General features: G+C 49.0%; 1 protein-coding gene across 1 annotated transcript in view; it reads left to right on the top strand.

Annotated features, from left to right (window-relative positions):
* Positions 1 to 14,596, top strand: part of WDR1 (WD repeat domain 1) — a 107,211-nt gene that overhangs the window by 63,307 nt on the left and 29,308 nt on the right. The window contains exon 11 of the mRNA XM_063923081.1: positions 6,585 to 6,672. Within this exon, the coding sequence (XP_063779151.1) occupies positions 6,585 to 6,672 (88 nt within the window). The remainder of the gene's footprint in view (positions 1 to 6,584; positions 6,673 to 14,596) is intronic.

Raw genomic sequence — 14,596 nt, forward strand, 5'->3', positions numbered from 1 at the left:
AGGAGGGAAACACTATGCGATATCACTCATAGAGCATATCGCTTAGTGTGTACCCACCATGAGTTTACTGCATCACAGGAGAGGCCCGTACATGAGCCCCATTCTATCTCACACTGTTACTGCCAAGCGGATTTCTTTATAGAACTGCCAGTGCTTACTTGTGATGGTACAGGTTGAGTCTCCCCTATCCGATCTGCTTGGAGCCAGAAGTATTTCTCTATCGTCCTAGTGGATGCTGGGGTTCCTGAAAGGACCATGGGGAATAGCGGCTCCGCAGGAGACAGGGCACAAAAAGTAAAGCTTTCCGATCAGGTGGTGTGCACTGGCTCCTCCCCCCATGACCCTCCTCCAAGCCTCAGTTAGATTTTTGTGCCCGGCCGAGAAGGGTGCAATCTAGGTGGCTCTCCTAAAGAGCTGCTTAGAAAAGTTTAGCTTAGGTTTTTTATTTTACAGTGAGTCCTGCTGGCAACAGGATCACTGCAACGAGGGACTTAGGGGAGAAGAAGTGAACTCACCTGCGTGCAGGATGGATTGGCTTCTTGGCTACTGGACATCAGCTCCAGAGGGACGATCACAGGTACAGCCTGGATGGTCACCGGAGCCTCGCCGCCGGCCCCCTTGCAGATGCTGAAACAAGAAGAGGTCCAGAATCGGCGGCAGAAGACTCCTCAGTCTTCTAAAGGTAGCGCACAGCACTGCAGCTGTACGCCATTTTCCTCTCAGCACACTTCACACGGCAGTCACTGAGGGTGCAGGGCGCTAGGAGGGGAGCGCCCTGGGAGGCAAATGAAAACCTATTTGGCTAAAAAATACCTCACATATAGCCTCCGGGGGCTATATGGAGATATTTAACCCCTGCCAGAATCCACTAAAGAGCGGGAGACGAGCCCGCCGTAAAAGGGGCGGGGCCTATCTCCTCAGCACACAGCGCCATTTTCCTTACACAGCTCCGCTGGTCAGGACGGCTCCCAGGTCTCTCCCCTGCACTGCACTACAGAAACAGGGTAAAACAAGAGAGGGGGGGCAAAATAGTGGCAAAAATTATATTATAAAAGCAGCTATACAGGGAGCACTTATTATAAGGATATCCCTGTCATATATAGCGCTTTGGTGTGTGCTGGCAGACTCTCCCTCTGTCTCCCCAAAGGGCTAGTCGGGTCCTGTCTTCGTTAAGAGCATTCCCTGTGTGTCTGCTGTGTGTCGGTACGTGTGTGTCGACATGTATGAGGACGATATTGGTGTGGAGGCGGAGCAATTGCCAAATATGGGGATGTCACCTCCTAGGGGGTCGACACCAGAATGGATGCCTTTATTTATGGAATTACGGGATAGTGTCAACACGCTAAAGCAGTCGTTTGACGACATGAGACGGCCGGACAATCAATTAGTGCCTGTCCAGGCGCCTCAAACACCGTCAGGGGCTGTAAAACGCCCTTTGCCTCAGTCGGTCGACACAGACCCAGACACAGGCACTGATTCCAGTGGCGACGGTGACGAATCAACCGTATTTTCCAGTAGGGCCACACGTTATATGATTTTGGCAATGAAGGAGGCGTTACATTTAGCTGATACTACAGGTACCACTAAACAGGGTATTATGTGGGGTGTGAAAAAACTACCTATAGTTTTTCCTGAATCAGAAGAACTAAATGAGGTGTGTGATGAAGCGTGGGTTGCCCCCGATAAAAAGATGCTAATTTCAAAGAAGTTATTGGCTTTATACCCTTTCCCGCCAGAGGTTAGGGCGCGCTGGGAAACACCTCCTAGGGTGGACAAGGCGCTCACACGCTTATCTAAACAAGTGGCGTTACCCTCTCCTGAGACGGCCGCACTTAAAGATCCAGTAGATAGGAGGATGGAAAATATCCAAAAAAGTATATACACACATACAGGTGTTATACTACGACCAGCTATAGCGACAGCCTGGATGTGCAGTGCTGGAGTAGCTTGGTCAGAGTCCCTGATTGAAAATATTGATACCCTGGATAGGGACAATGTTTTACTGTCTTTAGAGCAAATAAAGGATGCATTTCTTTATATGCGTGATGCACAGAGGGATATCTGCACACTGGCATCACGGGTAAGTGCTATGTCCATTTCGGCCAGAAGAAGTTTATGGACGCGACAGTGGTCAGGCGATGCGGACTCAAAACGGCATATGGAAGTTTTGCCGTATAAAGGGGAGGAGTTATTTGGAGTCGGTCTATCAGATTTGGTGGCCACGGCTACAGCCGGGAAATCCACCTTTTTACCTCAAGTTACTCCCCAACAGAAAAAGACACCGACTTTTCAACCGCAGCCCTTTCGTTCCTTTAGAAACAAGAGAGCAAAGGGATATTCATATCTGCCACGAGGCAGAGGAAGGGGGAAGAGACAGCAACAGGCAGCTCCTTCCCAGGAACAGAAGCCCTCCCCCGCTTCTACAAAAGCCTCAGCATGACGCTGGGGCTTCTCAAGCGGACTCGGGGGCGGTGGGCAGTCGTCTCAAGAATTTCAGCGCGCAGTGGGCTCACTCGCAGGTAGATCCCTGGATCCTGCAGATAATATCTCAGGGATACAGGTTGGAACTAGAGACAGATCCACCTCGCCGTTTCCTGAAGTCTGCTTTACCAACGTCCCCCTCCGAAAGGGAGACGGTCTTGGAAGCCATTCACAAGCTGTACTCTCAGCAGGTGATAGTCAAGGTACCTCTTCTACAACAAGGAAAGGGGTATTATTCCACTCTATTTGTAGTACCGAAGCCGGATGGCTCGGTAAGACCTATTCTAAATCTGAAGTCATTGAACCTGTACATAAAGAAGTTCAAGTTCAAGATGGAGTCACTCAGAGCAGTGATAGCGAACCTGGAAGAAGGGGACTTTATGGTATCCTTGGACATCAAGGATGCGTACCTCCACGTTCCAATTTACCCCTCACACCAGGGGTACCTCAGGTTCGTCGTACAAAACTGTCACTATCAGTTTCAGACGCTGCCGTTCGGATTGTCCACGGCACCTCGGGTCTTTACAAAGGGTAATGGCCGAGATGATGATTCTTCTTCGAAGAAAAGGCGTATTAATTATCCCATACTTGGACGATCTCCTGATAAGGGCAAGGTCCAGAGAACAGCTAGAGATGGGATTAGCACTGTCTCAAGAAGTGCTAAAACAGCACGGGTGGATTCTGAATATTCCAAAATCCCAGTTAATGCCAACAACTCGTCTGCTGTTCCTAGGGATGATTCTGGACACGGTTCAGAAAAAGGTTTTTCTCCCGGAGGAAAAAGCCAAGGAGTTATCCGAGCTTGTCAGGAACCTCCTAAAACCAGGAAAGGTGTCTGTACATCAATGCACAAGAGTCCTGGGAAAAATGGTGGCTTCTTCCGAAGCAATTCCATTCGGCAGATTCCACGCAAGAATTTTCCAGAGGGATCTGTTGGACAAATGGTCAGGGTCGCATCTTCAGATGCACCAGCGGATAACCCTGTCTCCAAGGACAAGGGTATCTCTTCTGTGGTGGTTGCAGAGTGCTCATCTATTGGAGGGCCGCAGATTCGGCATACAGGATTGGATCCTGGTGACCACGGACGCCAGCCTGAGAGGCTGGGGAGCAGTCACACAAGGAAGAAACTTCCAGGGAGTGTGGACGAGCCTGGAAACGTCTCTTCACATAAACATTCTGGAACTAAGAGCAATCTACAATGCTCTAAGCCAGGCAGAACCTCTGCTTCAGGGAAAACCGGTGTTGATCCAGTCGGACAACATCACGGCAATCGCCCATGTGAACAGACAGGGCGGCACAAGAAGCAGGAGTGCAATGGCAGAAGCTGCAAGGATTCTTCGCTGGGCAGAGAATCATGTGATAGCACTGTCAGCAGTGTTCATCCCGGGAGTGGACAACTGGGAAGCAGACTTCCTCAGCAGACACGACCTTCACCCGGGAGAGTGGGGACTTCATCCAGAAGTCTTCCACATGCTGGTAACCCGTTGGGAAAGACCAATGGTGGACATGATGGCGTCTCGCCTCAACAAAAAACTGGACAGGTATTGCGCCAGGTCAAGAGATCCGCAGGCAATAGCTGTGGACGCGCTGGTAACGCCTTGGGTGTACCAGTCGGTGTATGTGTTTCCTCCTCTGCCTCTCATACCAAAAGTATTGAGAATTATACGGCAAAGAGGCGTAAGAACGATACTAGTGGTTCCGGATTGGCCAAGAAGGACTTGGTACCCGGAACTTCAAGAGATGATCACGGAAGATCCGTGGCCTCTACCTCTAAGGAGGGACTTGCTTCAGCAGGGTCCCTGTCTGTTTCAAGACTTACCGCGGCTGCGTTTGACGGCATGGCGGTTGAACGCCGGATCCTAAAGGAAAAAGGCATGCCGGAAGAAGTCATTCCTACTTTGATTAAAGCAAGGAAGGAAGTAACCGTGCAACATTATCACCGCATTTGGCGAAAATATGTTGCGTGGTGCGAGGATCGGAGTGCTCCGACGGAGGAATTTCATCTGGGTCGATTCCTACATTTCCTGCAATCAGGATTGTCTATGGGTCTCAAATTGGGATCTATTAAGGTTCAAATTTCGGCCCTGTCGATTTTCTTCCAGAAAGAATTGGCTTCAGTCCCTGAAGTCCAGACTTTTGTTAAGGGAGTGCTGCATATACAGCCTCCTGTGGTGCCTCCAGTGGCACCGTGGGATCTCAATGTGGTTTTGGACTTTCTAAAATCTCATTGGTTTGAACCACTAAAAAATGTGGATTTGAAATATCTCACATGGAAAGTGACCATGCTACTAGCCCTGGCTTCGGCCAGGAGAGTGTCAGAACTGGCAGCTTTATCTTACAAAAGCCCATATCTGATTTTCCATTCGGACAGGGCGGAACTGCGGACTCGTCCGCATTTTCTCCCTAAGGTGGTGTCAGCATTTCATCTGAACCAGCCTATTGTAGTGCCTGCGGCTACAAGTGACTTGGAGGACTCCAAGTTACTGGACGTTGTCAGAGCATTGAAAATATATATTGCAAGGACAGCTGGAGTCAGAAAATCTGACTCGTTGTTTATATTGTATGCACCCAACAAGATGGGTGCTCCTGCGTCTAAGCAGACGATTGCTCGTTGGATCTGTAGCACAATCCAACTTGCACATTCTGTGGCAGGCCTGCCACAGCCTAAATCTGTAAAGGCCCACTCCACAAGGAAGGTGGGCTCATCTTGGGCGGCTGCCCGAGGGGTCTCGGCATTACAACTTTGCCGAGCAGCTACGTGGTCAGGGGAGAACACGTTTGTAAAATTTTACAAATTTGATACTCTGGCTAAGGAGGACCTGGAGTTCTCTCATTCGGTGCTGCAGAGTCATCCGCACTCTCCCGCCCGTTTGGGAGCTTTGGTATAATCCCCATGGTCCTTTCAGGAACCCCAGCATCCACTAGGACGATAGAGAAAATAAGAATTTACTTACCGATAATTCTATTTCTCGGAGTCCGTAGTGGATGCTGGGCGCCCATCCCAAGTGCGGATTATCTGCAATAATTGTACATAGTTATTGTTAACTAATTCGGGTTATTGTTGTAGGGAGCCATCTTTCAGAGGCTCCTCTGTTATCATACTGTTAACTGGGTTTAGATCACAAGTTGTACGGTGTGGCTGGTATGAGTCTTACCCGGGATTCAAAATTCCTCCCTTATTGTGTACGCTCGTCCGGGCACAGTACCTAACTGAGGCTTGGAGGAGGGTCATGGGGGGAGGAGCCAGTGCACACCACCTGATCGGAAAGCTTTACTTTTTGTGCCCTGTCTCCTGCGGAGCCGCTATTCCCCATGGTCCTTTCAGGAACCCCAGCATCCACTACGGACTCCGAGAAATAGAATTATCGGTAAGTAAATTCTTATTTTTTTTATCTTTATTTTGGAGTATTTGCATAACATAGTGCTATAAGGAACCCTAATCTTTACACATAATGCATTTGTTTCATGTACACCTGCGTCTTAGTGGATAATGGCTCCTCTTGGTCACTGATTTGAGCAAAAATGTTATTGCTGCACGTACTGGAAGCACACATCAACACCCCAGCCCCTCAGGTATCAGCCTGAAATCCCACCACAATTAGGATTGAAAAGTGGTATGAGCTGTAGTAATGCTAACAATAGCTGTTTGATCAGTGATCGTATTAATGTACAGGTATGCAGACTGATCTTGTGGCAACCCTCCAATGCCATAATACCGTTTCCTCACTGGGTTATGTAGCATTGTATAATGTAATGCAATGTATCCATTAATGTTTAATGGGTCTCTTCATACGGGTGCCTGGGATGCTTATCTGTATCACCTGCTACTTTCATTCTGGGAGTAATGCCCATACGGAACAAAATTGCTCTGTATATAGCACAAGTCTTTAACCTTTTAGATTCTAATCTCAGTTGGCCAAAGTGAAAATTCAATATCATTTGGGTATCTTTAGCGCAGGCCCTGGCTGATCTAGAGGAAATGGAACAGCATTAATATTTTGGGAAAACTCCTTAAGTGGGGAAAATAATCAGTGTTTTCCGTATATACATTCTCTGTCCCACAGCAGGATCATGTTCTTCTTCTTTTTTTTTTTTTTCTTTAGTCCTCAGGATGCCGTGAAGTTGGATGTCCAGCCAAAGAGCATCGCTGTTGACTCTAACGGATACGCTGTGACAATCTGCATTGGCCAGGTACATTGTACACATTTTACGTGGCTGGATATATTGATTTACCATAGAAACGAATAGAAGAATAAGGATTTGCAAAGTGACGTAATCTATCCAATTCAGTCATTGATCTTGTTTAAGCTGCATGTGGTTTTTAGGATCTGTCCTGACACCCAGAACTTATTACTTGCATGCGTACATTTATTAATTTAATCATACATGCATGCATTCAGCCATGTGCTTTGTGATGTGATATATTTCACTGTCTGGGTTATTTTAGGGGTTTGAGGTGTTTCTCTAACGTCCTAGTGGATGCTGGGAACTCCGTAAGGACCATGGGGAATAGCGGGCTCCGAAGGAGGCTGGGCACTCTAGAAAGATTTAGGACTACCTGGTGTGCACTGGCTCCTCCCACTATGACCCTCCTCCAAGCCTCAGTTAGATTTCGTGCCCGGCCGAGGTTGGATGCACACTAGGGGCTCTCCTGAGCCCTTAGAAAGAAAGTATAATTTTAGGTTTTTTATTTTCAGTGAGACCTGCTGGCAACAGGCTCACTGCAGCGAGGGACTAAGGGGAGAAGAAGCGAACTCGCCTGCTTGCAGCCGGATTGGGCTTCTTAGGCTACTGGACACCATTAGCTCCAGAGGGATCGACCGCAGGCCCAGTCCTTGGTGTTCGGTCCCGGAGCCGCGCCGCCGTCCCCCTTACAGAGCCAGAAGCAAGAAGAGGTCCGGAAAATCGGCGGCAGAAGACATCAGTCTTCACCAAGGTAGCGCACAGCACTGCAGCTGTGCGCCATTGCTCCTCATGCACACTTCACACTCCGGTCACTGAGGGTGCAGGGCGCTTGGGGAGGGGCGCCCTGAGCTGCAATAAAAACGCCTTGGCTGGCAAAAATACCACAATATATAGCCCTAGAGGCTATATATGTGGTAAATTCCCCTGCCAGAATCCAGAAAAAAGCGGGAGAATAGGCTGCGGAAAAGGGGCGGAGCTATCTCCCTCAGACACACTGGCGCCATTTCTCCTTCACAGATCCGCTGGAAGGAAGCTCCCTGGCTCTCCCCTGCAGTCTACACTTCAGAACAGGGTAAAAACAGAGAGGGGGGGCACTAAATTTGGGCGCAATACATATATAATATAAAAAGCAGCTATAGGGGACATAACTTAGTTAGTCCCTGCATTATATAGCGCTCTGGTGTGTGCTGGCATACTCTCACTCTGTCCCCCCAAAGGGCTTTTTGTGGGTCCTGTCCTCATTCGGAGCATTCCTTGTGTGTGTGCGGTGTGTCGGTACGGCTGTGTAGACATGTTTGATGAGGATAATGATGTGGAGGCGGAGCAGATGCCTTTAGAAGGGATGTCACCCCCTGCGGGGCAGACACCTGAGTGGATGGGCTTATGGAAAGTAATGAGTGCACGTATAGACTCCTTATATAAGAAAATCGACGACATGCCAAATGTGGGACAGCCGACTTCTCAGCTCGTGCCTGCCCAGGCGTCGCATGGGTCGTCAGGGGCTCTAAAACGCCCGCTACCTCAAGCAGACCCAGATGTCGACACGGATACTGACACCAGTGTCGACGACGATGAGTCAAACCTGATGCCCACTAAGGCCATTCACTGTATGATTGAGGCAATGAAAGAGGTGTTAAACATTTCTGATATAACTACTGGTACCACTAAAAAGGGTATTATGTTTGGAGAGAAAAAACTACCCGTAGTTTCTCTATCGTCCTAGTGGATGCTGGGGTTCCTGAAAGGACCATGGGGAATAGCGGCTCCGCAGGAGACAGGGCACAAAAAGTAAAGCTTTTCCAGATCAGGTGGTGTGCACTGGCTCCTCCCCCTATGACCCTCCTCCAGACTCCAGTTAGATTTTTGTGCCCGGCCGAGAAGGGTGCAATCTAGGTGGCTCTCCTAAAGAGCTACTTAGAAAAAGTTTAGCTTAGGTTTTTTATTTTACAGTGAGTCCTGCTGGCAACAGGATCACTGCAACGAGGGACTGAGGGGAGAAGAAGTGAACTCACCTGCGTGCAGGATGGATTGGCTTCTTGGCTACTGGACATCAGCTCCAGAGGGACGATCACAGGTACAGCCTGGATGGTCACCGGAGCCGCGCCGCCGGCCCCCTTGCAGATGCTGAAGTCAGAAGAGGTCCAGAATCGGCGGCTGAAGACTCCTGCAGTCTTCTAAAGGTAGCGCACAGCACTGCAGCTGTGCGCCATTTTCCTCTCAGCACACTTCACACGCAGTCACTGAGGGTGCAGGGCGCTGGGGGGGGGCGCCCTGGGAGGCAAATGTAACCTATATAAAGGCTAAAAATACCTCACATATAGCCCCCAGAGGCTATATGGAGATATTTAACCCCTGCCTGGATTCACTAAATAGCGGGAGACGAGCCCGCCGGAAAAGGGGCGGGGCCTATCTCCTCAGCACACGGCGCCATTTCCTCTCACAGCTCCGCTGGTCAGGACGGCTCCCAGGTCTCTCTCCTGCACTGCACTACAGAAACAGGGTAAAACAGAGAGGGGGGGCAAATTTATGGCGATATTTTGATATATATAAAGCAGCTATAAGGGAGCACTTATTATAAGGCTATCCCTGTTATATATAGCGCTTTTGGTGTGTGCTGGCAAACTCTCCCTCTGTCTCGCCAAAGGGCTAGTGGGTCCTGTCTTCGTTAGGAGCATTCCCTGTGTGTCTGCTGTGTGTCGGTACGTGTGTGTCGACATGTATGAGGACGATATTGGTGTGGAGGCGGAGCAATTGCGAAATATGAGGATGTCACCCCCTAGGGAGTCGACACCAGAATGGATGCCTTTATTTATGGAACTACGGGATAGTGTCAACACGCTAAAGCAGTCGTTTGACGACATGAGACGGCCGGACAATCAATTAGTGCCTGTCCAGGCGACTCAAACACCGTCAGGGGCTGTGAAACGCCCTTTGCCTCAGTCGGTCGACACAGACCCAGACGCAGGCACTGACTCCAGTGGTGACGGTGACGAATCAACCGTATTTTCCAGTAGGGCCACACGTTATATGATTTTGGCAATGAAGGAGGCGTTACATTTAGCTGATACTACAGGTACCACTAAACAGGGTATTATGTGGGGTGTGAAAAAACTACCTATAGTTTTTCCTGAATCAGAAGAATTAAATGACGTGTGTAATGAAGCGTGGGTTGCCCCTGATAAAAAGCTGATAATTTCAAAGAAATTATTGGCATTATACCCTTTCCCGCCAGAGGTTAGGGAGCGCTGGGAAACACCTCCTAGGGTGGACAAGGCGCTAACACGCTTATCTAAACAAGTGGCGTTACCCTCTCCTGAGACGGCCGCACTTAAAGATCCATCAGATAGGAGGATGGAAAATATCCAAAAAAGTATATACACACATGCAGGTGTTATACTACGACCAGCTATAGCGACTGCCTGGATGTGCAGTGCTGGGGTAGTTTGGTCAGAGTCCCTGATTGAAAATATTGATACCCTGGACAGGGACAATATTTTACTGTCGTTAGAACAAATAAAGGATGCATTTCTTTATATGCGTGATGCACAGAGGGATATCTGCACACTGGCATCACGGGTAAGTGCTATGTCCATTTCGGCCAGAAGAGCTTTATGGACGCGACAGTGGACAGGCGATGCGGATTCAAAACGACATATGGAAGTTTTGCCGTATAAAGGGGAGGAGTTATTTGGAGTCGGTCTATCAGATTTGGTGGCCACGGCTACAGCCGGGAAATCCACCTTTCTACCTCAAGTCACTCCCCAACAGAAAAAGGCACCGACTTTTCAACCGCAGCCCTTTCGTTCCTTTAAAAATAAGAGAGCAAAGGGCTATTCATATCTGCCACGAGGCAGAGGTCGAGGGAAGAGGCAGCAACAGGCAGCTCCTTCCCAGGAACAGAAGCCTTCCCCGGCTTCTACAAAAGCCTCAGCATGACGCTGGGGCTTCTCAAGCGGACTCGGGGACGGTGGGTGGTCGTCTCAAAAATTACAGCGCGCAGTGGGCTCACTCGCAGGTAGATCCCTGGATCCTGCAGATAATATCTCAGGGGTACAGGTTGGAATTAGAGACAGATCCACCTCGCCGTTTCCTGAAGTCTGCTTTACCAACGTCCCCCTCCGAAAGGGAGACGGTTTTGGAAGCCATTCACAAGCTGTACTCTCAGCAGGTGATAGTCAAGGTACCTCTTCTACAACAAGGGAAGGGGTATTATTCCACTCTTTGTGGTACCGAAGCCGGATGGCTCGGTAAGGCCTATTCTAAATCTGAAGTCCTTGAACCTGTACATAAAGAAGTTCAAGTTCAAGATGGAGTCACTCAGAGCAGTGATAGCGAACCTGGAAGAGGGGGACTTTATGGTATCCTTGGACATCAAGGATGCGTATCTCCACGTTCCAATTTACCCCTCACACCAGGGGTACCTCAGGTTCGTTGTACAAAACTGTCACTATCAGTTTCAGACGCTGCCGTTCGGATTGTCCACGGCACCTCGGGTCTTTACAAAGGGTAATGGCCGAGATGATGATTCTTCTTCGAAGAAAAGGCATATTAATTATCCCATACTTGGACGATCTCCTAATAAGGGCAAGGTCCAGAGAACAGCTAGAGATGGGATTAGCACTGTCGCAAGAAGTGCTAAAACAGCACGGGTGGATTCTGAATATTCCAAAATCCCAGTTAAATGCCGACAACTCGTCTGCTGTTCCTAGGGATGATTCTGGACACGGTTCAGAAAAAGGTTTTTCTCCCGGAGGAAAAAGCCAAGGAGTTATCCGAGCTTGTCAGGAACCTCCTAAAACCAGGAAAGGTGTCTGTACATCAATGCACAAGAGTCCTGGGAAAAATGGTGGCTTCTTACGAAGCAATTCCATTCGGCAGATTCCACGCAAGAAATTTCCAAAGGGATCTGTTGGACAAATGGTCAGGGTCGCATCTTCAGATGCACCTGCGGATAACCCTGTCTCCAAGGACAAGGGTGTCTCTTCTGTGGTGGTTGCAGAGTGCTCATCTATTGGAGGGCCGCAGATTCGGCATACAGGATTGGATCCTGGTGACCACGGACGTCAGCCTGAGAGGCTGGGGAGCAGTCACACAAGGAAGAAACTTCCAGGGAGTATGGACGAGCCTGGAAACGTCTCTTCACATAAACATTCTGGAACTAAGAGCAATATACAATGCTCTAAGCCAGGCAGAACCTCTGCTTCAGGGAAAACCGGTGTTGATCCAGTCGGACATCATCACGGCAGTCGCCCATGTGAACAGACAGGGCGGCACAAGAAGCAGGAGTGCAATGGCAGAAGCTGCAAGGATTCTTCGCTGGGCAGAGAATCATGTGATAGCACTGTCAGCAGTGTTCATCCCGGGAGTGGACAACTGGGAAGCAGACTTCCTCAGCAGACACGATCTTCACCCGGGAGAGTGGGGACTTCATCCAGAAGTCTTCCACTTGCTGGTAACCCGTTGGGAAAGACCAATGGTGGACATGATGGCGTCTCGCCTCAACAAAAAACTGGACAGGTATTGCGCCAGGTCAAGAGATCCGCAGGCAATAGCTGTGGACGCGCTGGTAACGCCTTGGGTGTACCAGTCGGTGTATGTGTTTCCTCCTCTGCCTCTCATACCAAAAGTATTGAGAATTATACGGCAAAGAGGCGTAAGGACGATACTAGTGGTTCCGGATTGGCCAAGAAGGACTTGGTACCCGGAACTTCAAGAGATGATCACGGAAGATCCGTGGCCTCTACCTCTAAGGAGGGACTTGCTTCAGCAGGGTCCCTGTCTGTTTCAAGACTTACCGCGGCTGCGTTTGACGGCATGGCGGTTGAACGCCGGATCCTAAAGGAAAAAGGCATGCCGGAAGAAGTCATTCCTACTTTGATTAAAGCAAGGAAGGAAGTAACCGTGCAACATTATCACCGAATTTGGCGAAAATATGTTGCGTGGTGCGAAGATCGGAGTGCTCCGACGGAGGAATTTCAACTGGGTCGATTCCTACATTTCCTGCAATCAGGATTGTCTATGGGTCTCAAATTGGGATCTATTAAGGTTCAAATTTCGGCCCTGTCGATTTTCTTTCAAAAAGAATTGGCTTCAGTCCCTGAAGTCCAGACCTTTGTTAAGGGAGTGCTACATATACAGCCTCCTGTGGTGCCTCCAGTGGCACCGTGGGATCTCAATGTGGTTTTGGACTTTCTAAAATCTCATTGGTTTGAACCACTAAAGAAGGTGGATTTGAAATATCTCACATGGAAAGTGACCATGCTTCTAGCCCTGGCTTCGGCCAGGAGAGTGTCAGAACTGGCAGCTTTATCTTACAAAAGCCCATATCTGATTTTCCATTCGGACAGGGCAGAACTGCGGACTCGTCCGCATTTTCTCCCTAAGGTGGTGTCAGCATTTCATCTGAACCAGCCTATTGTAGTGCCTGCGGCTACAAGTGACTTGGAGGACTCCAAGTTACTGGACGTTGTCAGAGCATTAAAAATATATATTGCAAGGACAGCTGGAGTCAGAAAATCTGACTCGTTGTTTATATTGTATGCACCCAACAAGATGGGTGCTCCTGCGTCTAAGCAGACGATTGCTCGTTGGATCTGTAGCACAATCCAACTTGCACATTCTGTGGCAGGCCTGCCACAGCCTAAATCTGTAAAGGCCCACTCCACAAGGAAGGTGGGTTCATCTTGGGCGGCTGCCCGAGGGGTCTCGGCATTACAACTTTGCCGAGCAGCTACGTGGTCAGGGGAGAACACGTTTGTAAAATTTTACAAATTTGATACTCTGGCTAAGGAGGACCTGGAGTTCTCTCATTCGGTGCTGCAGAGTCATCCGCACTCTCCCGCCCGTTTGGGAGCTTTGGTATAATCCCCATGGTCCTTTCAGGAACCCCAGCATCCACTAGGACGATAGAGAAAATAAGATTTTACTTACCGATAAATCTATTTCTCGGAGTCCGTAGTGGATGCTGGGCGCCCATCCCAAGTGCGGATTATCTGCAATAATTGTACATAGTTATTGTTAACTAATTCGGGTTATTGTTGAAGGAAGCCATCTTTCAGAGGCTCCGCTGTTATCATACTGTTAACTGGGTTTAGATCACAAGTTGTACGGTGTGATTGGTGTGGCTGGTATGAGTCTTACCCGGGATTCAAAATCCTCCCTTATTGTGTACGCTCGTCCGGGCACAGTACCTAACTGGAGTCTGGAGGAGGGTCATAGGGGGAGGAGCCAGTGCACACCACCTGATCTGGAAAAGCTTTACTTTTTGTGCCCTGTCTCCTGCGGAGCCGCTATTCCCCATGGTCCTTTCAGGAACCCCAGCATCCACTACGGACTCCGAGAAATAGATTTATCGGTAAGTAAAATCTTATTTTTTCCCCCATCAGATGAATTAAATGAAGTGTGTGAAGAAGCGTGGGCTTTCCCTGATAAAAAATTGGTAATTCCTAAGAAGGTACTAATGGCGTTCCCTTTCCCGCCAGAGGATAGGTCACGTTGGGAAACACCCCCTAGAGTGGATAAAGCGCTCACACGTTTGTCTAAAAAGGTGGCACTACCGTCTCCGGATACGGCCGCCCTCAAGGAACCTGCTGATAGAAAGCAGGAGGCGATCCTGAAGTCTGTATATACACACACAGGCATTATACTTAGGCCAGCTATTGCGTCAGCTTGGATGTGCAGTGCTGTCGCTGCGTGGTCAGATAAACTGTCAGAAAATATTGACACATTAGACACAGACACGATCCTGTTAACCATAGACCATATAAAAGACTCAGTCTTATATATGAGAGATGCACAAAGGGAAATCTGCCGATTGGCATCTAAAGTAAGTGCATTGTCCATTTCTGCTAGGAGAGGCTTATGGACTCGCCAGTGGACAGGAGATGCAGATTCAAAAAAGCACATGGAAGTGTTACCATATAAGGGTGAG

The sequence above is a fragment of the Pseudophryne corroboree genome, chromosome 1, assembly GCF_028390025.1.
Source record: "Pseudophryne corroboree isolate aPseCor3 chromosome 1, aPseCor3.hap2, whole genome shotgun sequence".
In the NCBI taxonomy this organism is placed as follows: domain Eukaryota; kingdom Metazoa; phylum Chordata; class Amphibia; order Anura; family Myobatrachidae; genus Pseudophryne; species Pseudophryne corroboree.